The sequence below is a fragment of the Gobio gobio genome, assembly GCF_949357685.1.
Source record: "Gobio gobio genome assembly, chromosome: 8".
NCBI classification, from domain to species: Eukaryota; Metazoa; Chordata; class Actinopteri; order Cypriniformes; family Gobionidae; genus Gobio; species Gobio gobio.
Window position 1 is genome coordinate 18,406,678 of NC_137114.1, and position 25,014 is coordinate 18,431,691.

Sequence of the window (25,014 nt, forward strand, 5' to 3'; positions counted from 1 at the left end):
CATTAGTATCAGTTATACTGGCCTTCATTCAAAAAATAAAAAGATGCCATTACAACAAATATTTAAAATATGCTGTCTTTAAATTGTTTCTACATTAATTTGGAGAGTAACTGAAATGATTAATTATTAAAAACTCCAATGTTTTTAATCGCGATTAATCATGATTAATTACAGACATTTTTTGATTAATTAGTAAAAAAAAAAAAGAAATCGATTCCCAGCACTAGATTTTATATTAATTATTAATTCAACGATAAAAATATTTTATATTCTACTACACTGGACAATAAAGTGAGATTTATGTGTGTGTCTCCACAGATTTTGTGACATTATCTACAAAAAGAGAAAAGCTGCTGTGAAGTTTCTGCTGAATCTGTTTGTTTCAGCATCAGAGTTTGATGCAAATACAGAAGAAAATTACACTCAACTGTTAACATCAGTGTGCAGCTACACATATTTCCCTTGCAGTGAAAACTATACTAACTGTCACTCTGATCAGTCTGATCTCCTGCTGGATCTGTGGTCACATGTGAAGGACTATGAGACTCAAACAGGCAGGAGTGTCCTTCCAGCATTACAGTCAGTTTATCAGTCAGCTCCTGCAGTCTGGATCATAAACCTCTCAGAGAGAAAGAGCTCCATCCTCCTAGAAGTGCTGAAACTCCACACAGAGAAGAAACCAGTAGAGCTGAGCGACTGGACAGATGAAGAGAGTGAAGTGAGGGGATTCCTCCAGTGTCTGCCCTACATCTCACAGCTCAGGTGAGAGTTTTATGGGGAACAGACCACCCATGCTTGATTTATTGTACTCAGTGCTTACAATATAATTAATGTGATGTAATTAACTTAAATATTTAATCAGCAATATGTATGTGGACATGAACCAGTGTTGAATTGCATATCATCACAAAAAAACACTATATTGGCGTGTGGTTTTGTCAATAGCGGTAGTGTGTACAACCCCATTTCGAGAAAAGTTGGGACATTTTGTAAAATTATATTAGATTGATAATAGAGAAGAAAACAAAAATACAAAGAAAAGAATTTCACTGACCAACTTCATTTTATTTTTTTTTAAATATGAACATATTTTGATGGCTGCAATACACTCCAAAAAAGTTGGGACAGAGGCATGTTTGCCACTGTGTCACATCACCTTTCCTTATAATTATCAAGCATAGCGTGGTTTCTAGTCTGACTGAGTAGAGAGTTCTGGCAGGTCACGTTAGTCAACTCGCATCAGCTGTACGTCACCTGATCATGTCTACCTATAGGGATACGACGTCCATCACCAGATACATATATATAGCTCCCCGGTACTATCAGCAGCTATCGTGTTTCTCCAGAGCTCATTTTCCTTCCTCCACCCCCAGCTCCTCCTCTTGTCAGTCAGGATTTGGTATTCTGATTTCCCTAAAATCAGACTAAATTCCTGAATACTTTGTACATTTAAACATGAATGATATCTGCAATACATTATGTTGGTTCCGTTCTGTTTACCCTAAGGGGAGTTATTGCTGCTCTCCCTGCTCTTATCCATGCTAGGCTGCAGTGGAAGTGGAATTTTTGCCCAATCTCACCTGATACAAGACAGCTGCTCAATAGTCCGAAGTCGTTGTCTGATTCTCCTTTTCATGATGGGCCATACATTTTCAATAAGAGACAGATCTGGACTGCATGTGTCTATGAAACCACTCTGTTTTAGCATGTGCACTTGGCAGTATAAGTCTCTGCACAGTCCCTGTATACGCCTCCACATCAATAGTACCTTCACACACATGCAAATCACCCATGCCGTTTGCACTGATGCACCCCCATACCATGACAGATGTTTGCTTTTGCACCTGTCGCTGATGAAAGTCTGGATGGTCCCTGCCTTGCCCTTCTCGGACTGAGATTTCTCTGGATTCCCTGAATATTTTCATGATATTATAAATGGTAGATGATGAAAGACCTAAATTCTTTGCAATCTTGCACTGAGAAATTAGATTTTTGAAATTTTTGGCAATTCTCTCATGAAGTTTGGCACAAAGTGGTGCGCCATGACCCATCTTTGCTTGCAAAGACTGAGATGCTCCTTTTATACCCAAACATGACCCCCTTGTTGCTTGGATAGTCTTGTAAAATCTTTTCACTTTTATTTTGCCTCTGTCCCAACTTTTTTGGCGTATGTTGCAGCCATCAAAATCAAAATGTGTTTATATTTACAAAATACAATTAATTTGGTCGTTGAAAACATTGGAAAACTTTTCTCTGTACTTTTGTTTGTTAAGTAAAGGTTCAAGGGAATAAATGAGGATTCTGGGTTTTATTGCATTTTGCAAAATGTCCCAACTTTTCAGGATATTGGGTTGTAAGTAGATCTGTTGTTGAAATCCCGCTCTCACCCTCATTCAGTCAGTTTGTTTGTGCTGAGTAGAGAGTGATTGTGTTCATGTTTCTATTATAGCAGCTTCATCCAGCACACAGTATGTTTACATGTTCAGTTTTAATTTAGCCACACTGGGTTTTTGCATAGCTGAGCTACATCTTCATCTCTCTGTCCAATTATACATCACACAACACATAATCGAATATTTGCAGAATTAAATACACATAGCACATTACCTCTGTCTTTCAGAGCATGTGCACAATGATGAAGCCAGTTGTAGTGTGATTAACACGTATACATGCTGGATGAAGAAAAACTACAATCGCATTATCTAGGTTTGTTAGTTTCTCTTTAGAAAAACTGGACTGGTGCAATTTATTCTGACTTCAGCATTTACATGACATTTGAAGAGATGAATAATAGTTCTAGTCTGACTGAAATCAAACATGAAGTGTGTGTAAATGTGATTACTGATGTGACGTAAAACACAAAACAGCACGCGACTTTAATGGAGCTCTAGATAAAGTGTTTACTGTCAAGTCAGATCACAGACACAGTGTAGAAACTGTCTGTCTGACGCAGGTTTACCTTCATATCAACTCAATATGTGTCAATTGCATGTATTTGAAATCAATGTTTTGAGGAAATTAAGTTACTCAAACTTTTTGTTAAATTTTGATTGAATTCTAAAATATAGAAGCTATACACAAATAACTTTATTTACTAAATAATCAATTTAGGATTATATTTATAACACACCCCTCTATACACAAACAGACACTAAAACTGAAATATAAACTGAATAAAGAGATAAAACTGATTTGTGAAATATAATATTATGTATATGTTTTTATATTAATTATTAATTCAATGAGTCCCTTTTTTTCTATATTTGATATTCTCCTACACTGGACGATAAAGTGATAATTATGTGTGTGTCTCCACAGATTTTGTGACATTATCTACAGGAAGAGAGAAGCTGCTGTGAAGTTTCTGCTGAATCTGTTTGTTTCAGCCTCAGAGTTTGATGAAAATACAGAAGAAAATTACACTCAACTGTTAACATCTGTGTGCAGCTACACATCTTTCCCCTGTGGTGGGAATTATGATTATACTGTGGCTCAGTCTGATCTCCTGCTGGATCTGTGTTCACAAGTGAAGGACTATGAGACTCAAACAGGCAGGAGTGTCCTTCCAGCATTACAGTCAGTTTATCAGTTGTCAGCTCCTGCAGTCTGGATCATAAACCTCTCAGAGAGAAAGAGCTCCATCCTCCTAGAAGTGCTGAAACTCCAAACAGAGAAGAAACCAGTAGAGCTGAGAGACTGGACAGATGAAGAGAGTGAAGTGAGGGGATTCCTCCAGTGTCTGCCCTACATCTCACAGCTCAGGTGAGAGTTTTATGGGGAACAGACCACCCATGTTTGTTTATTGTATTTAGTGCTCACAATAAAATGTATGAAATTAATGTTTATGTTGGGTAGACAGTATACAGTCCAACCAAAGATTATTCAGACACCAGATATAATTTTTGATACAATCCGACACTCTCCATTGATTTTGTATTGTGTGCGGCTGCCTCCTTGTCATTTCGGACTTATAACAAAAAACAGAACAATGTCTAAAAGCTGATATGTGACAAGGTGTACAGCAAACAAGCTAAAAAACACAGAAATAAGTTTTTATAAGCTGTCGACCCAAAAAAAACAAGCGTTTAAGGAGACAAAAGTGGATACAGTATAAGACGTGAAGCTTCAGCAGGAAGAATGAGTAAATTTTGGGATCCTGACACTCTGTAGGCCTCAGTATACCTATGTGTGCAGTAAACATTTTGTCACTGTTAAGTCAAATATCCAAATGTCAGTTTTATATATGATATTTCCTGTCGCTGATTACGTTCCCCTCCAGTGGGTGTAGTTCTCAGTGTAATATAGCATGTCGCGCATGTCTCAATTGCCTGTATCCACTTTGTTTGTCCTTAAACGCTCGTTGTTTGGGTATACAGCTTATAAAAACTTCTGGGTTTTTCGTCCTGGGTTGTTTAGCTTGTTTACTTTACACCTTGTCACTTAACAAAAAACATAACAATGTCTAAAAGCTGATATAAGTCAAAAATGACAAGAAGGCCTCTTCACGCAATACAAAGTCAATGGAGATGGTTTGATTGCCCCCCGGTGGGCGTGGTCTTCAGATTATGACGCGTGTCGCTCTGTCTCTTTTCTATCAAAGTTATCTGACATCATCACGATGAATTTGTTCAGACACAGTTTATCTCTCAGTTCTTATCATATTTTATTACCATTTTCTAAACTATAGTGAGTAAACTGATAATGTGATAAAATGTTGAAGGTGTCTGAATACATTTTGGTTAGACAGTATACGTGTGTGATTGTGAACCAAAATTTAAAACACTGAATTGAAGTGTGGTTTGTCAACACCACAGCGGCCGGTTGCATAAACTTCTTAAACTAGTCTTACAAGTTATTCATGTCATTTTTTGCTTAAAGTCTGATCATAACTGTTTTAAACCAGTTACATATACATTTAGATTGGTGTAATTTGAATCTGAAAAGTAAGACTGATTATCAGTGTTGGGGGTAACACATTACAAGTAACTTGAGTTATGTAATCAGATTACTTTTTCAAGTAACTAGTAAAGTAATGCATTACTTTTCAAATTTACAACAAAAGATCTGAGTTACTTTTTCAAAAAAGTAACGCAAGTTACTTTTTCACATTTATTTGACTGACAGCTCTCCTGCCACCATGTTGAGAAAAATCTTGAGTAAGTGCAGAGGCGTTGTGTGTAAATGTGTTTCTGTAGTTCTAGACTAAATGTGAGCATTTATTCATCTCACTTGCACAATAAAGATTCAGTACTCTTCAAAATGAATAAAATCAGTCAAATGCAACATTGGAGTACTATGCAAACCTCAAATATATAAATGTTAAATAAAACAAATATTTTTATGCTTTTAATCTACCTTTATTGACTAATGTCTTGCTGCTAGCCTTCGATGATTCAGTTAAACCATGAGCAAATATTACCAGATTTTTTGTTTTTATTGGTAAAACTTTTTTCTCCTGTGTCCTGTTCTTCCATTATCCAGAATGGCAGCACATTTTTACTTCAGCCTGAGGCTTATTATTTCAATTTTGGTATGAAGAGGTCTTTACATTTGCACAAAAAAATGACTTTTTTTGCGATTAAAAAAACAAAACTTTGTGAGATCGCGATGAACTGACAAAGCAACAGCATTTTAGTGATCATAGCGAATGCGATCTTGGCTCACTTTCGAAGCTACAATGCTGAAAAGGTACGGAACTGACATCTAAATAAAAATGCCGAAATTCTCAAAACATTTTTTTTTTCTGGTTCTCAGAAAGATGACATGTTAAAATACTAGTAACGCATTAAAGCAATGTAAAGGCAGACTAATAGATTAATAGACAATTTGTAGCAAAATATTTGTAAAATTCCAATTATTGGTAAAAGTGATGACTTGTAAATAAATATTCATAAATGTCTCACTGTACACTGCTATGGTGGAGCCGTTCTGCACTTTACTAGAGCACCCTCATTCATTTCAGAAGCACCCTCAGTGATTTGATTCTGGAACCGGGCCTGGCTCACAGTGTGTTTATATATGCGGTTGTAATCGAGCTACAGTGAGTTTGTGCATAGTTGAGCTATAATCTTCATCTCTCTGTCCAAATATACATTACACAATACATCATCCAATATTGTCAGGATTAAAAACATCACACATTACCCTTGACTTTCACAGTTAGTGCACAATGACGAGGCCGATTGTAGTGTGATTAACATGCTGGATGAAGCCGAGATACAGTCACATTTTCTGTTGCCTGTTAATTCATCTTCAGAAACACCAAACCGGTACAATTTCAACTGGACTAAAAATTACAAAACATTTTAAAAGACTAATAATTGTTTTAGCCCAACTGAGATCAAATGTTTGCATGTGAATGTGATTACTGATGATGTGACATAAAACACAAAAAAGCACTCGACTTTAATGGAGCTCTAGATGAAGAGTTTACTGTCAGAACAGAAACACAGTGTAGAAACTGTCTGTCTGACGCTGGTTTACCTTCATATCTACTGAATATGTGCCAATCACATGTATTTGAAATCAATGGTTTGAGGAAATTGTTACTCAAACTTTTTTTTTTTTTTTTTATTTGATTCCAAAAGATATAAGCAATACACAAATACTTTATTTACTAAATATTACATTTAGGATTATTCTTATAACACACCCCTCTACACACAACCAGACACTAAAACTGAAATATAAACTGAATTAAGTTCAAACTGAATTGTGGAAAACAAATCACTCTGCCAACTTGTTTTTTTATATTAACTTTTATTAATTTTATGTTTTTTATATTAATTAATAATTCAATGAGTCACTTTTTTCAGTATTTTATATTCTCCTACACTGGACGATAAAGTGATAATTATGTGTGTGTGTCCACAGATTTTGTTACATTATCTACAGGAAGAGAGAAGCTGCTGTGAAGTTTCTGCTGAATCTGTTTGTTTCAGCCTCAGAGTTTGATGCAAATACAGAAGAAAATTACACTCAACTGTTAACATCTGTGTGCAGCTACACATCTTTCCCCTGTTATGATGATGACGATCCTGAGGCTCAGTCTGATCTCCTGCTGGATCTGTATTCACATGTGAAGGACTATGAGACTCAAACAGGCAGGAGTGTCCTTCCAGCATTACAGTCAGTTTATCAGTTGTCAGCTCCTGCAGTCTGGAGCATAAAGCTCTCAGAGAAAAAGAGCTCCATCCTCCTAGAAGTGCTGAAACTCCAAACAGAGAAGAAACCAGTAGAGCTGAGAGACTGGACAGATGAAGAGAGTGAAGTGAGGGGATTCCTCCAGTGTCTGCCCTACATCTCACAGCTCAGGTGAGAGTTTATGGGGAACAGACCACCCATGCTTGATTTATTGTATTCAGTGCTCGCAATTAAATAAATTAAATGAATGTATATGTTGGGTAGATAATATATATGTAAACGTGAACTAGAATTGAAAACACTGAATTGAAGTGTGGTTTCGTTAACACCGCAATGGCCGGTTGCATAAACTTCTTAAACTAGTCTTACAAGTTATTCATCTCATTGTTTTCTTAAAGTCTGATTATAACTGTTAAACCAGTTACATATAAAGGTAGATTGGTGTAATTTGAATCTGAAAAGTAAGACTGATTAGTCCTAACTCAGGGCTCGACATTAAGCATGTTCACATGCTTCTCCTTCGGACAAGTAAATCTGTCATCCACTTGTCCGAGTAAAAAATGTGCTTGTCAGGAAAAAAATAAATAATTTTGTGTGTGTTGTAAATAAAATTTATTCTGAAGCAATATTCTCACCAGTGTTCAATCAGCTTTGACATATGCATATTTGTGATATTTTTACCTTTTATAAAGGGCATTTCCACCTAATCTTATTAAATATAGGCTATGATTCAGATTTCCTTTTATATTCTTAAATTGGATCAATAAATTAAATTAGAAGACGACACTGGCTGTTACCAGTCAAATTAAATAATTTACACTGAAAAATTACAACTGCATTAAATAATGTTATGAGATTGTTTTAAATATTTTTTGAATATACAAATAAGAAATGTTGGAAAGATGAAACTAAACCACCAGAAGGTGGCAGCAGGTGACCGTCTGAATGAGCGAGTCATTGAGTCGATTTGTTCAAACGCTGATTCATTCACTAACGCTGTTGCTGTGACACTCGTTCTGCTGTGATCTTTTGGAACTATTTTCGCTGCTGAAATAGAACAAAAACACTCAATATTGCATCAAAATGTAAGTGACTTAATGTTAATACTTTTTTATGGAGCTGTCATTTGAAATCAGTGTCCTTTTCAGTCGTGATGTTATTCAGGAAAACAGCACTCTTGGTAATGTGACATTGCAACTGTATCATGTTATAAATATAAATAAACTCCACATTTCTACATTTTTACGGCAGTCTGTTAACTGAGTTGCTCTGTGTGAGCGGTGCACATATGTTTCGATTTCTCCTCGAGAGGCTGCGCGAGCTTCAACAGTGCAGCGTTACCGTCAGTTCATTATACATTATTATCATTCACTGTCAATCGCCACTTACAGTAATGAATGCAGAATCATTCTTGCATTTGGGTGATTCCCTAGTTATTTTTGTTAATGGCCTTTTATCAGGCTACTTGTCCGTCGGGCAAGTAAAATTCTCTTTCACTTGCCCCTTCAAAAAATCCACTTGTCCCGGACAAGCGGACAAGCGTTAATGTCGAGCCCTGCCTAACTAATTGCTAGTTGGTCAGACTAGTTCTTATGACACAGTCTTAGTGGCTCTGTTTATGACAGTCGTGCTGTAACCCAGCGGGCAATTGATGTCAAAACGACGTCAAATTGACATCAAACATTGACGTCAAAAAACAGGTCAAAAATGCAAATCAAATTGATGTCAAAAACTTGATGTCAATTTGACATCCACACATTGATGTCTTCTTGACCACCAAAATAATGACCCAAAAGTAATAATGTAAGAACAATTTATTCATCAGGCTTATATGTAAAAAATACTCATGCATTTTGGTACACACAATACAGGATTTTGTATCAAGAGACAATGTAAAGCAAATTAAAACAGCATGGAAAAGATGATTGATGTAGATAAATGTACACCAAATCTGAATACAGATCAATCGCTGCCCATTCCCCCATATCTGTCAGGAGCAGATATAGTTCTCCATATGATTTGTTTATATCAGCCTCTGAAGATGCTGGGCTTGACTGCTGTACAGCACCTGAATGAAGATGGAGCAAATATTGTATTACGTGTTTCACAGCATTTAAAGCATAAATACTATTTTCAGCAACCATCACTTGTTCATCATTTATTCACAAAGTAATTTAAACTCTCTAAAGCTAGTGTTATACTTTCTGTGTTGTGCTGCCATTCTAATAATACATGACTAGTTAACTACAGTAGGCTACTGTAGCACCTGCTGCACTATTTCAGAAGTAAACACAAGTTCTTGTGTTCCGTCTAGGCCTCTGACGTGAACTCGTGAAGCACCACGACGCATGCGCGAGAATATGACGTAGAGCCGAAAGCGAGGAGCTTTGTTTACAAGCAGAGGAAGACGCGCCATATCTAAGCTGCTGAATTCTACATTGATTGTGCTTTAGGTCTTGGCTTAGAGTGCTCAAATGGTGCTAAAGCGTGCCCGAACGACGACTCTACGTCATATTCTCGTCCATGCGTCATGGTGCTTCGTGAATGGAGGCCTTTCTGAGCCATTGGATTTAAAAAAAAATATCTTAATTTGTGTTCCGAAGATGAACAAAGGTCTTAGTGGACTAATGTAGCATCAGATTTCTATTTTTAATAAATGTTGTTGAATAAAAAAATCAATATTAAGCAGCACATCTGTTTCCATTATTAATAATAACTGAGCAGCAAATCATTCGTATGATTTCTGAAGGATCATGTGACACTGAAGACTGGAGTAATGATGCTGAAAATACAGCTTTGATCACAGGAATAAATTACACTTTAAAATATATTCAAATTAGAAAACAGCTGTTTTAATATTCTTTCACAATGTTATTGTCTTTACTGTACTTTTAATCAAATAAATGCAGTCTTGGTGGGCATTAGAGACTTTTTTAAAAGATATACAACACCAACACCAAACTTTTGAATGTGTATGTTTGAGGTTTCACTTACTTGTCACATGGTTCATAGCACCTTAAGAGATGTCCAATAGGAGATCCACTCCAACTCTGCTACGGTGCAGGGCTTCAACCTGGAAAGCATCAACATAAACAATTTATCACAGAGCAAACAATATTTAGTATACAATGCCAGGTGTATTAAAAGGATAGAAGCTACAGCAGAGGTGAAATGTGAGAAAGAAAGGTAAAAAAAAAAATCTCTTTCTCAGAAAAGAGAAAGTTTAATACAGAACATATTTCTGTTATTCTTAGGGTATCAGAATTTATGTTTTTAGTTACTTATTCATTTAATATTGTTCATAAAGCGTCACTTATATTTGGATGTCAAAGCCTTCTAAAATGAATTAAATAAATAAAACATTTAATATGAGAAAATAAAGAGAAGATAGATGTATGTGATAGGTGAAAAATATTGTTAAGGCGAGACACGGCAGGTGAAAACATCGTTTTTTCATGCAGTGGTCAATTTTGAGATTTTGGGCCAGTTTGCTCCCTTAACATGTAAGCTTTCATGTCAAAATAAAAAAAATGTCAACATTACACATTAAGTTGGTTATTTCATTATATTTTGTCACCGTGCGCCTTTAGATTTCTACCCGAAATCATCAAACGTTATTCTAGCGCGATCTCTCGTGCCGTCTCCATTCACAGAAACATGTCATGCTTGGTCTCATTATAAAGCTCGCAGTCTCACGCACAGCACTGTCTAATCCAAATATGGACATTTCCTTTGTAGAACTAACCAACCGCGAAAGTTTGCAGCCGAACACCACATCTGATTGGTCGATGTGAATTTCTCACGCGCTGCCGCTTGCTTGTGTATTCTCTGCTTGAGAGAAAGTGCAGACAACGCTGAAATCGGCTCATAAACGCTCACAGAAAAGACCAAGTAGCAAGAGCAAGTAAAAAGAAAGTAAACAACAACAGATTAGACGACGAAACCCCGTCAGAATTAGATTCAAATAGTTATAGATGGACATATGCAACAAACAGGGACAGTTCGTCTGCAGTTTTTGTGACTGGTGTTTGTTAAGGTAGTTCTCTTAAGGTAGTTCTCTAATAGCTATTGCTATTAATAATTTATTCATTTATCAATTTCCACGTGTTTTAAATATTATACACTACTGATATTAATTAACTGAATATATATTTTGTTTGTAGGTTGGGGGTTTTATAGAAATGTATGCAGTTATACAGTATAAAACTTTAAAGGCCGTTTTCTCAGAATTAGTTTTTTCTCACACTCAGAGTCAGATATATCCACTTCAAGAGCACCTACAAGCACCAACTTTAGCAGTCTTATGCTGAACTATATTCTGAAGGCTTTTACAGAGGGATTTGTTGATATATCATTCCAATCCTGAGTTATAGGTCCTTTAACTCCAAAAAACATGGCGAAAATTGATTTTTTAAGGCTATTGTCAGTATTCTCTAATTTACTAAAGCACAAAATAAGATATCCAGAATCCCCTCTGTAAAAGCCCTCTCATCTAACATGTCAACAAATAGAACCAAGAATTTTAAACATGGTCCTTTCCAATTTCCAGATTTTGTTTTTGGAAAAGTATGCAAATGAGCGTATATTTAAGTATATAAGGCCTCATTTGCATATTAAAACATTAATTTACACAAAACTTGTAATACATTTTTTTCTTATGTTTATGCCAGTAATAAACTGGAGAAGTTTCACAGTGATATCTTGTAATTAAAAAAAAATCCCTATTCACCTGTAGTGTCTCGCCTTAAAATGGATATGAGATTAATTAACTTCTTCAGTTCACCTGTGTTTCCTACTTCTCTGTCAGCTGCTTCCTTCAGACATGTTGGGATCTTGAGAGCTTCCCCTCAGTTGTAGAGGGGTTATTTTGTCCTTCCTGAAATCACAGAACATTTTTATCAATATTTTAACCAGTTGCAGACAATTTTCGCGATCGCATTTTTTTCTGTGTAAGTTAAGTGATGTCATCGATTAACATTTAACGTTACCAGACGTTACTGTAAATTAATTAGCCAACTTCTAATGACCCATTCAATTGGCAGCAAAACCTTTACAAAAACTATCAAAACCTGTCATCTACCATAAATATTTGATTAAAAGTCCAAACTTTTATAAACAAGAGCTTACGTTAACGTTAACTTACCTGTTCTGAGGCGGTTGAGATGCTAATGAACTTCGAAGACGCTAAAGTTACATTTCTATAAAGTAAATATTCAACAGAAGCGTCAATTACACGTAAGAAAGGGGTCTGGAACAGTTGTGTGTATTATTTGTGTAACTTTACAGACTAAACTCACCTGAAAGCAGTAAAAAACAACAGCGACAGAGGGAGCTTTGCGGCTTGTCGGTTGGTTGTCAGCTGTTGCTTGCTGCGCCGTTTCCATGGCAACTCTGCGCGCTCCAGTGTTTGAAATCGAGTTGAATGTTCAATGCGCACGCCCATTAAAACACGTCAAAGTCACGCAGCATTTACAAACATAAGCATTTATAATTAACACATTACATTTTAATGCAAAATGCCACTCCTCCACATGATAGTGGGACAATTGTGGCACTTTTATCATTTAAGATTTTTTTATTGTTGTTTTTGCAAACACAACGATTTTAAAACATTGATTCATGTGAAATATGTTACAAATCCAACACAGTTCGAAAGGAAATGCCAAATGGACGTGTTTCGAGGCCTCAGTTAAGAAAAAATACTTAAACTTAAAGAAAAATAATTACTAAATATTGATATCAATGTGATGTCAATATGACATCAATTTGATGTCTAAAACATGACATTGATTTGATGTAAATTGAACGTCAAAAATTTTGGCCAACATATCCATAAAATCAATTTTAGTGTGGGATTAACTTCCGATTTTCACCTAATTAACACTGGAAGAAATTGCTGTCCAAACTGAATTTAAAATGGTGTGTACAGTATATTGGTCAAGTCTTGACTCATATTTGACGTCAAATTGACATCAAGGTGCCCGCTGGGAAGTAGATCTGTTGTTCAAATCCTGCTCTCACTCTTGTTCAGTCAGTCTATAGAGATTGATTTTGTTCATGTATTTCTATTATAGCAGCTTCATGCAGCTCTCAGTACGTTTATATATGCATTTATAAAAATATATATATTAACTTTTATTAATTGTATGTTTTTATATTTATTAATAATTGAGTCACTTTTTCAATATTTTATATTCTCCTACACTGGACAATAAAGTGATAATTATGTGTGTGTCTCCACAGATTTTGTGACATTATCTACATGGACAGAGAAGCTGCTGTGAAGTTTCTGCTGAATCTGTTTGTTTCAGCATCAGAGTTTGATGCAAATACAGAAGAAAATTACACTCAACTGTTAACATCTGTGTGCAGCTACACATCTTTCCCCTGTTATGTTGAAGATGATGATGAAGATGATGATTATCACTCTGGTCAGTGTGATTTCCTGCTGGATCTGTGGTCACATGTGAAGGACTATGAGACTCAAACAGGCAGGAGTGTCCTTCCAGCATTACAGTCAGTTTATCAGTCAGCTCCTGCAGTCTGGAGCATAAAGCTCTCAGAGAGAAAGAGCTCCATCCTCCTAGAAGTGCTGAAACTCCACACAGAGAAGAAACCAGTAAAGCTGAGAGACTGGACAGATGAAGAGAGTGAAGTGAGGGGATTCCTCCAGTGTCTGCCCTACATCTCACAGCTCAGGTGAGAGTTTATGGGGAACAGACCACCCATGCTTGTTTATTGTATTCAGTGCTCGCAATTAAATAAATTAAATGAATGTATATGTTGGGTAGATAATATATATGTAAACGTGAACTAGAATTGAAAACACTGAATTGAAGTGTGGTTTTGTTAACACCGCAATGGCCGGTTGCATAAACTTCTTAAACTAGTCTTACAAGTCAGTCATCTCATTGTTTTCTTAAAGTCTGATTATAACTGTTAAACCAGTTACATATAAAGGTAGATTGGTGTAATTTGAATCTGAAAAGTAAGACTGATTATCCCTAACTCAGGGCTCGACATTAAGCATGTTCACATGCTTCACCTTCGGACAAGTAAATCTGTCATCCACTTGTCCGAGTAAAAAATGTGCTTGTCCGGAAAAAAATAAATAATTTTGTGTGTGTTGTAAATAAAATTTATTCTGAAGCAATATTCTCACCAGTGTTCAATCAGCTTTGACATATGCATATTTGTGATATTTTTACCTTTTATAAAGGGCATTTCCCCCTAATCTTATTAAATATAGGCTATGATTCAGATTTCCTTTTATATTCTTAAATTGGATCAATAAATTAAATTAGAAGACGACACTGGCTGTTACCAGTCAAATTAAATAATTTACACTGAAAAATTACAACTGTATTAAATAATGTTATGAGATTGTTTTAAATATTTTTTGAATATACAAATAAGAAATGTTGGAAAGATGAAACTAAACCACCAGAAGGTGGCAGCAGGTGACCGTCTGAATGAGCGAGTCATTGAGTCGATTTGTTCAAACGCTGATTCATTCACTAACGCTGTTGCTGTGACACTCGTTCTGCTGTGATCTTTTGGAACTATTTTCGCTGCTGAAATAGAACAAAAACACTCAATATTGCATCAAAATGTAAGTGACTTAATGTTAATACTTTTTTATGGAGCTGTCATTTGAAATCAGTGTCCTTTTCAGTCGTGATGTTATTCAGGAAAACAGCACTCTTGGTAATGTGACATTGCAACTGTATCATGTTATAAATATAAATAAACTCCACATTTCTACATTTTTACGGCAGTCTGTTAACTGAGTTGCTCTGTGTGAGCGGTGCACATATGTTTCGATTTCTCCTCGAGAGGCTGCGCGAGTTTCAACAGTGCAGCGTTACCGTCAGTTCATTATACATTATTATCATTCACTGTCAATCGCCACTTACAGTAATGAATGCAGAATCATTCTTGCATTTGGGTGATTCCCTAGTTATTTTTGTTAATGGCCTTTTATCAGGCTACTTGTCCGTCGGGCAAGTAAAATTCTCTTTCACTTGCCCCTTCAAAAAATCCACTTGTCCCGGACAAGCGGACAAGCGTTAATGTCGAGCCCTGCCTAACTAATTGCTAGTTGGTCAGACTAGTTCTTATGACACAGTCTTAGTGGCTCTGTTTATGACAGTCGTGCTGTAAGTAGATCTGTTGTTCAAATCCTTCTCTCACTCTTGTTCAGTCAGTCTATAGAGATTGATTTTGTTCATGTATTTCTATTATAGCAGCTTCATGCAGCTCTCAGTACGTTTATATATGCATTTATAAAAATATATATATTAACTTTTATTAATTGTATGTTTTTATATTTATTAATAATTGAGTCACTTTTTCAATATTTTATATTCTCCTACACTGGACAATAAAGTGATAATTATGTGTGTGTCTCCACAGATTTTGTGACATTATCTACAGGAAGAGAGAAGCTGCTGTGAAGTTTCTGCTGAATCTGTTTGTTTCAGCATCAGAGTTTGATGCAAATACAGAAGAAAATTACACTCAACTGTTAACATCTGTGTGCAGCTACACATCTTTCCCCTGTGATGAGAATTATTATAATACTGAGGTTCAGTGTGATTTCCTGCTGGATCTGTGTTCACATGTGAAGGACTATGAGACTCAAACAGGCAGGAGTGTCCTTCCAGCATTACAGTCAGTTTATCAGTTGTCAGCTCCTGCAGTCTGGATCATAAAGCTCTCAGAGAGAAAGAGCTCCATCCTCCTAGAAGTGCTGAAACTCCAAACAGAGAAGAAACCAGTAGAGCTGAGAGACTGGACAGATGAAGAGAGTGAAGTGAGGGGATTCCTCCAGTGTCTGCCCTACATCTCTGAGTTGAGGTTTGTGTTAAATACTTGTCTTTATATTTAATGTTAAATATATTATTTTTTAAATCATATATTGTAAACAGAGGTCAGTTTGCTTGAATATTACCATGCCAGGATCATTTTATATAAATGTTTAACCATTTTCGTTCATAAATCCTCATCCTGTAGGAATTCTGAGAGTTTCATCCCATCACTATGTAAAGTGTTTGGGCCCAGAGTGAAGGCAGATCACGTGACTCCTCTGCTCCAGGCTTTAGACTTCACCATCACTCTGAGTGGTAAATTACCCAGCAGCACCTGCAGATCTGTGGGGAGAGTTCTGGGCCGTTCACCCTCAAAACTAAACCTGACTCTGAACACAAGCATCATCTCTCTCAGGGGACTCAAACTGCTCCTCAAACACATCACACACCTGCAGAAACTGAGGTTTGAGATTCATTATCTGCATTCACACAATCATCCTGAAACCTACTCTGTGAATGTTTCTCATGATCTCTGATTTTATCTTTGACAGTCTGGAGGACAAACTGTTAGTGAAGATGTTCAGAGCGTTGAGGTCATTGAATGGTCCTCTTCCACTGACCACAGAAGAGTTTTCACTGCGCACAAAAGGCTCAAAGCCAAATCTCTCTCATCTCCTGAGCAGCTTGACGTCTCTCCTGAGATTGTTGTCTGTCCAGTGTTTGGATCTTACTGAGTGTGAATCAGACGCTCTGTCTCTCACGGCTCTGTTGGGTCTCCAGAAACCTCTGACTATCAGGTCTGTGTTCAGATCAGTTTGTCCATTTTTGTGAGTAAATCAACCTGTTTAACAAACTGACAAGTGCTGTTCTGTCTGTGTGTGTTCAGGTTCTCTAAAGACACTCTTCAGCAGATGGTTTCACTGGTGTATGAAGCTCAGGATGATGAACTGACAGGCTCTTTCCTAAAGAAGGCGTCTAAGGATCTGACTTCCTGCTCACTGACCTGGGAAGTGATTCATTACCTGCTGCAACATCAAGCTCTGAGTCTGAAGTTGGACTTTAGAAAGAGCAAAATCACTTATGAAAACATCAGAGAACTTCTGCTGGTGTTAGACAGAATCCAGATGAAGAGGTAAAATAATCTCTTGAGGATAGAGCGGTTCAGTTTGCAAGACTGTGGAAAAACCTGGAAGAGAATTGCTATTTTTTAATCATGAGTTTCTTCTGGAATTTATTTTCTAAACCTCGTTTCACTTGATTTATGATTAAAATAACATCTGTTGTTAATACTTGAAGATACTTTCCTGTTATATTTTACAACATAAATTACAGTCATGCCTCAAAAGTGAGTTTTGAAACCATTTTGCGCTTAAAAAACAAAGTTACTACAAGAACTTCAACAGTTGTCTGATTTGTCAAGCACATTAAACTAAAATCTCATTGTAGTCCTTACTTATGTAGTTTAGTTAACTGAAACTTAACTGAAAAAACCCTCGTTTGAGGTCAGACTGTGTAATTTATGTTGTAGACACAGACTTTATTTTTACTCATAAATTGAAAACTGCTATTTGAAACACACATTAGAAATCCCCATGGCAAATTAGCCTTCCGGATCATCCTGCAAATTGACATCATGACTCAACGGCCGCATCCATTGAAGTCACTGAAGTTGCTTGTAGTTTATTTGTCCGTTTGGGGATTTGTGTTCATTGAGTGCCTGTGATTAAAGTAGATTTTACTGAGTGATCTTGTTCTCCACAGGTTGAGCCCCAGCTTTACTCTGGCCATCATTATGGAGATTTACGAGACTCGTCTTCCTCAGTATGTGTCCAGTCTGATGAGTTCAGCAGGAAGTGACATCAACCTGGACGGCAGAGTGTTGGACTCTGGTCACTGCGCTGGCCTGCGCTTCACTCTAGAGCACTGCGACTCGGTCAAACTCAATCTGCTCTGGACCTCCATACCAGAGGAGGAGCTGGAGAGCTTTCTGCCTTTACTCAGCAGAGTCACACTACTCAGGTTTACTGGTTTAACTGCAGTGATATCATGAGATACAGCTGTTGATTTGATCAAGAATCTCTCTGTTAACAGTATGTGTGTGTGTTAGTGTTGACAGGCTGCTGCTGCTGAAGATGCTTCATTGCTGCAGTTCCTCTGATCTCCTGCAGGGGGCAGCATCTCTTCTTCTCTCTGCTCTTCACAACAGGCTGGACTTCTCCTGCGGCTCTGCTCTGGATTTAACAGACACACTGGAAAATCAAGAGCATTTGATACTCACAGATAAAGACTGTGGAACAATCTCATCTGTGCTTCAGAAAAACCAAAGTGTTGTGAAGTTGATTTTACAGGACTGTGAGATATCTGACACGGCCCTGAAACAACTTTGGCCAATCCTGCCTCAAGTCCAGCTGAGGTGAGAAATCTGACAGATCCTTTCATTACTGATATGACATTATGCGTTTATTTATCTTCATTTAAACTCCCTGTGTGTTATTCTCATGTTTGTCGTTGTGTTGTTCTTCCTCTCTTCAGCTGCAGTAAAGCTCTGCTGCTGCAGTTTCTGGCTTGTGTTAGTAAAGACAGATCTCAGAGAGGCTCTTCTAGGAAGGCTGAGGCTCTTTCACAGGCTTTGGGAGGAGAGATGGACCTCAGTCACACTCAGATGGACCAGAGCGCTTGTGAACATCTGGCGCTGTTTCTGGAATATTCTGAAGGGCTGACAGAACTGGATCTCAGTCACTGCAAACTCACCGACCACTGCATGAAGCCGCTGCTGCCGCATCTGCACAAGACTCAGACTCTGGAGTGAGTTACAGAGACACTCAGGAGTAGAGAAACACAATAACACTTATGTTTATTTCTGGTATTTTATTGTTTGTCTCATTTCTTCTTATAGCCTGAGTCACAATAAAGTCACAGATGAATCAGCGAAGAGAATCCACAGCGTCGTCTCCACTCACAGCAACATCCAGACTGTACGGTACGTGTGTGTGATCCGTGTATATTACTGCAGGTTTATTAACCCTCTATGAGCCACATCATTTATTAATAAAACAGAGTAGTTTTAGTGATTTAACTAAACAAAACATAAATCATTTGATTCCTGTAATCTGACTGAATTAATTGTTTAACTACAATATGTTTTTAAAACACAAATGCATTCTAGTTTTAGATCCACATTTTTGAAGGGCCACATGATAAGTATTTAAATATGATTAATTCTATATTTTTTAAATATAAAAATGCCTGTTTAAAATGACTTGTCAAACATAAATGTCAGTGATTCATTTTATAATACATATTTTATGCTCAGCTTAGCAAATATACTTTAATGATATACTTTATGATGAATACTTTAAAGGTCCCATGGCATGAAATTTTCATTTTATGAGGTATTTCAACATTAATATGAGTTCCCCTAGCCTGAGTATTGTGTGTCTATCCCAAGTGGATAGAAATGTTGATCGGTGTAAAACCGAGTTCTGGCTGTCTTTCTCTGCCTTTGAGAAAATGACAGGCCAGACTAGCCAATCCTGAAGTCTCCTGGTTTGACGTCCAAGCAGGAACGGTTTCCTCCCTTTCCTCCGCCCAGAGAATCTGGCAAGCCCATGCAAACGCTCGAGAGATCATGACTTGTGAACGAGTGAATGCTGGCAGTTTCTCAGTGTTTGGATGTACAAATGAAAACAGAAGTCTTTTTTCAGTTCCTTCTGATCTGTGATCATTGATTTCTTATGTGTAGCTAATTATTTATTATTCGTGCACACACTGCGGCTTCTCTCTCGCCCTACAGAACGGTGTTTTCGTGTTTTCTATCTTGTGAGTCAGTGTTTTTGTACATCCTTGTCGCGTCTATCTGTTCTAAAATGTGCATACAGTCATGAGTTTCTGCTCAACATCGGCAGACTCACATCTCTTTAGAGATAAACCTCACACACACCGAGGCTCGGGCTGCACTGGCCGGTGGCCTTCAACATCCCCGACCCCCAGTACTGCATCTGGCCCACAGCGGAGGCGCCAAACGCGGCACGAGATTAAGTAGAAGGGGGGTAAGCGTGAGCATATCCGGCTAGGCTAGCCAGCTATCCCCACAATAAACTGGATTACATTCGATTACTGCTGTTGTGTCTTTGTTTGTGCTGTGTACTCAATGCGCGTCACTGACGCTTTTCATATGATAGGAAAATATCTAAAAATAATGCTATAATCAACACTTACTCGTAACTCGTTAATCTCGACAGCTGTAATGGTACATTGCATGTGTTACAAAGTTGGTAGAATAATGATGAAGACGGACTCGGCGTGACTGGGTCTCATGTTTATTCAGAGCTCTCAGATACAAACACAAACTCACGCTGACAGCGCTCTCACAACTCAGTAGTTACTATAAATAACTTTGTTAACAATCACTCCAGTGTTGCCAGATTGGGTTGACGATTTCCAGCCCAAAAGCTCGCTAAAACCCGCTCAATCCAATAAAAAACCTCCCAAAATTTGAACTGCCAAAATAATGTGATATAATTTTATTGCCATGTCAATCAAGGTTGATTAGCACCATTATCTCCTTAAAACAAAATAATGATGACAAATAAAATAAAAATAAATAAATTTCCCAGGAAAACGGATCAAACAGGGCAAATACATTCAAAAACAGTCATGCATGACTAAAATGTCAAAGTGGAAACTGTCAAAATCTTCACGAAATAACCGATGATCATTTTCAAATGTCAAAAGTAAGAATAAACTAATTTAAGTGCAAAAAGCCCAATATAAGTGATTGGAATAAACAACGTAATTAGCAGGCCTTACACACACATTAGCTACTGCACACACCACAGCCAAAATGTGCCATTCACTGATACATACTGTACCATAGTTCTACAACCAAAAAATAATAAGAAGAATGCGTTTATCTTTGTGTTGTACTTTAACTTCAGACAGAACTACAATAACTTTATGTCTTTCGTGAAGTACATATTTGTAGAACATAATGCAGAACTTCTAGATGTTCTAGAAAGTCTAGATGGTTTAAAAGGTGCAGATGTCCTGATCAGGCCAGTGTGCTCATGACGGACAGGAGTCATATATTCCATTTCAATTCAAGTCATTCAACTGTGCTTGGAGTTAGTTATATTTATAAAGAGTCTTTAAGTCACATGTGTAATCCACGTTTTGAGAGTTGGTTCACTCTCCCACTCATTAATGTAGATAACTTACTGTATATTATGCCACTTTGGCATAGAGATCACTTGATATCTCGCTACAATTTCGCGTTTTAGAAAAATTTAGATGTCTGAAAACCGCCAAAATGACCCCAAACCAGCCCAAATTTTGTCCACCCGCCCAAGCCCGTTTTTACCCGCACAATCAAATTCAAAACCGCCCAATCTGGCAACACTGAATCGCTCCGTCTCCGTGATGTCCGGTTCGCGAACGAATCATTCTTTTGAATCGGTTCTTTTTAGTGAACTGAACCAGTTCACCAAATCGAACTGAATCGTTCTAAACGGTTTGCGTCTCGAGTCAGCGCTGATCCATAATTTACTAAAGTTACTAACTTTCTGACATGAGTGACAGCCCCTCCAACTAGAAATAAACTAATAACCTGAAGTATATTCTAGTAACTACAACAGTTCACCCTGAACTGAGACATGCTGAGAGAACTGATGAGAACTGAACTCAGGTCCATCCGTCTCTCTGGCAGCAGCTCGTGCCTCGTAGACCTCGTTAAACCACGCCCCCTCCGCTCATTTCAAATGCAAAGATGTCAGCCAATCACAACAGTGGGCGTTTTTATTGAAGTCTCACAGCAGACACGCCTCTTGAAACAGGGCAGTCAGCCACAGGGCAAACATCAGTATAGAAAAAATGCCTTTTATTTCTAAATTATGACATTTTATGATGTAAAAATCATGCTAACAATATAAGTACACCTCAGGAAACATTATAAAATAATAGAAAAATGCCATGCCATGGGACCTTTAGCTTCAGCTGACACCAGGTGTCTTGATGATTTTATATCTTTATTGTGGTCAATTTTGTGTTTTCAGACTCTTCGGAAACAAAATCAGTGACAGAAAGCGGTTCATCGGAGACAAGCGATTTGAGATATGGTGACGATCCTGGACCATAACCTGATGATTCATCATTAAGAGGATGTTTTGTAAATCGCTGAATTCAAACTTACAATCACTTTGCAAAGCACTAAACATCTGTGTGGTAGTTTATATTTATGATTATTTTGAAAGGAGTTTCTTTATATATTTAATGTAGTCTGGTTAATATGTACCAGAATGATTCAATTGAAATGTTTAAAATATTGCAACATTGTGGAAGGCTAATTGTGTGTGTGTGTTTAGGGAAAAAAAAGCCGTTAAATTAATTAGCTGCGCACTGTGTGCAGTACTTGGTAGCCTTGTTGTCTGCCTAAATGAATTATAAATAAACATAAAAAACTAGTAGGCTATTTGCAGTATATTAAATCGTTTTTGAGCTGATTATTTTGCACTGACACACGAGTCTGTCGGACAGCATTGCATCACCTGCGCAATATCTACTATTTTCGGAAATCATAGGCTATGTTGTCAACTAGTGATATCATCTCAAGAACTTTTGAGGAATATGCAACATCATTTTAGACAATTGTTTTTGTCATATGTATTATAATAACTGACAGACACTATAATTTCCGCTCTGTGCAGCTCGAACATAGGATCAGCTCAGCTTCGCGGCTGAGACACAAATAGACTATTAACTTAAAGCTTTTACTCTTGAACACAAAGCCAGTGTTGGCTAGATAAAACTAGCAAACGATATGAACACTGTGCTCAGATTACAATACTGTACTGATTATTATCATGTATCAGGCAGTAGCAAAGCTGGTAACGTTATTGTCATAGTATTGATACTTACCAATAACAGAAACGTAGGCTTTGACCATCAGGAAAAGTCACACTCGTTAATATCCGTCCACACTAAACGTTGTGTGATATCACTATGTGAAGTCACTTTATCTTTGCTTTCTCACCCATAACTATTGTGTTTCACACACACAGTTACAGCAGCCAAAAAGAGCTAACACAAGTACAGGGACCAAGAGCCCAACTAAAGCAAACGCTTCCCACCACAATGGTGACTTCAAATGAAACAAATATCAACATCTAAACCTCTGTTAATTCTCAGTAAGAGCTTCTATAGACGTCTGACAGGAATAGTCAAAGTGTGTCTTATGTCTGTGAATAAGCGCAGCACCAGTGTCTCAGTGGGAAACACTGTCTCCTCACAGCAAGAAGATCCTGGATTCAATCCCACGATTCTCTCACGATCCAAAGATGTGTGAATTACAGATGCTAAGTTATCTAAAGTGTCTAAAGGTGTGAGCTAAGTTTATTTTATTTTCATGATTTCTGAACAAACACACACTGTCTGTGAGTTGCTTTGCAATTACAAGTGAAAAAAAAGACAATGAGCACATTCAAACTAGTTTTTAACCTTGAGGTTCCATGAATGTCTATATCGGACGTGCAGAACACAAAAACAGACGTCATAAAAACGTTCATTCTGGCTCCTCAGTGGACGTCTTTTCAACGTACGCCTCTAGTGGCAAAGACATTGAAAAGACGTCTTTTGGACATAACTTTGCTCAGTGGGGAGCTGCATCTCTGACGGATCCGTGACCGTCACATCTCCCGCCGGCGGCTGAACCACAGACACGATAGTGTTATTGTGTTTATCCTTTATTCATTAATTCTGTATTATGGGTTTATTTTGTGCCGATTCACCGATAGTGTGAGGATGTATATGACGTTATGAGTATGTATTTGAGTGAACTTGAATCTACATACATGGCATGAATAAAATATTTACATTACCAGCACATAATTCCAAACATTTTTTCGAAAAAGTGTGAGACTGTGTTAATTTGTGTTAATGTACTTTGTATTCATCAATGTAAACACGACGGCAAAGAGTGAGGAATGGAGAGTATGGTGGAAGATATAGGACGGTGAAATGTGGATGTTGCTGAAACCAGTTCTGAACCAGAGCGGTGGGAAGACACATTGTCCCAGACAACAATGTATTGCATATGATCGATTTGATTTGCTGGACCAATGTTGTGCAATTGGTCCAAGAATGTAAGTATGAGTGCTGTGTTGTAAGGGCCCATATGGTAATGGCGGTGGAGGACCCCATTCTGTGTAATGGCTGCACAGAGTGTTATATTACCCCCGCGTTGCCCTGGGACATTGACTATAGCCCTGTGGCCAATGAGGTTTCTTCCCCTCCTTCGTGTTCTCGTCAGGTTGAACCCAGCCTCATCTACGTAAATGAACTCATGCTGGATCTCCTCTCCATCCATTCGTAAAACTCCCTGAAGAACAGTGTCAGGCAAAATTGTGTAGTTCAGTGTAGATCTAGTATACATATTACAGTACAGTAAAAGATTATGAGACAGTATGCAAGATCACGCTAAAGTGAATACATACCTCTGCATAATCATGCCGCAGTCGTTTCACCCTTTCTGAATTGCGCTGGAAAGGCACTCGATAAATTTGCTTCATTTGAAAATGGGTTTTTTTTAGGATGTTATAGCATTGTTGGCCAAAACCATGTTTACGATCTCCCTCTCTTGCTGTTCTGTGAACATAGGAGGCCTTCCCCCTTGTTGTTCCTGACCCTCAATCCTATGTAGAAAAAAAACCCAGTATACAATAGTAAGGTAATTTCACAGGAAAAGGTAACAGAAGTGCTGATAGTGCATAGAATACAGTACTGGAAGCAGTTACTGAAACCATGCAGATGTTTTTGATATGATGATATTTTTACAATACCTATTTTCCAGTCGAAATGTTCTTATCACACTTGCCACTGTGTATCGGCTTAGATTTGGCTGTACTCGCGGTCCAGCCTCCCTCAGCGTCAGGCCGTGGTTGACAACGTGGTCAACCAGTGTTGCACGGATCTCATTTATCAGATTCGGTCCTCTTTGAGCACCTTCTTGTCTTCCTCTTCCTCTACCTCTAGCATGGCCTCCATCTCTTCCTCTTCCTCTGTTGATTCC

General features: G+C 37.6%; 1 protein-coding gene across 20 annotated transcripts in view; it reads left to right on the top strand.

The window, feature by feature from the left end:
* LOC307130835 (uncharacterized protein) overlaps positions 1 to 23,830 on the top strand; it is a 154,349-nt gene extending 130,519 nt beyond the window's left edge. For 19 of the 20 annotated variants that reach the window (XM_079824060.1, XM_079824070.1, XM_079824072.1 and 16 more), the window contains 13 exons: positions 319 to 762; positions 3,319 to 3,762; positions 6,874 to 7,314; positions 13,387 to 13,842; positions 15,559 to 16,002; positions 16,159 to 16,416; positions 16,505 to 16,750; positions 16,840 to 17,085; positions 17,715 to 17,972; positions 18,061 to 18,366; positions 18,486 to 18,758; positions 18,850 to 18,933; positions 22,004 to 23,830. In XM_079824060.1, the coding sequence (XP_079680186.1) occupies positions 319 to 762; positions 3,319 to 3,762; positions 6,874 to 7,314; positions 13,387 to 13,842; positions 15,559 to 16,002; positions 16,159 to 16,416; positions 16,505 to 16,750; positions 16,840 to 17,085; positions 17,715 to 17,972; positions 18,061 to 18,366; positions 18,486 to 18,758; positions 18,850 to 18,933; positions 22,004 to 22,070 (3,967 nt within the window). In that variant the 3' untranslated portion in view covers positions 22,071 to 23,830. The remainder of the gene's footprint in view (positions 1 to 318; positions 763 to 3,318; positions 3,763 to 6,873; positions 7,315 to 13,386; positions 13,843 to 15,558; positions 16,003 to 16,158; positions 16,417 to 16,504; positions 16,751 to 16,839; positions 17,086 to 17,714; positions 17,973 to 18,060; positions 18,367 to 18,485; positions 18,759 to 18,849; positions 18,934 to 22,003) is intronic. The other variant, XM_079824065.1, reaches the window with a different exon arrangement.
* The last annotated feature ends 1,184 nt before the right edge of the window (positions 23,831 to 25,014 follow it).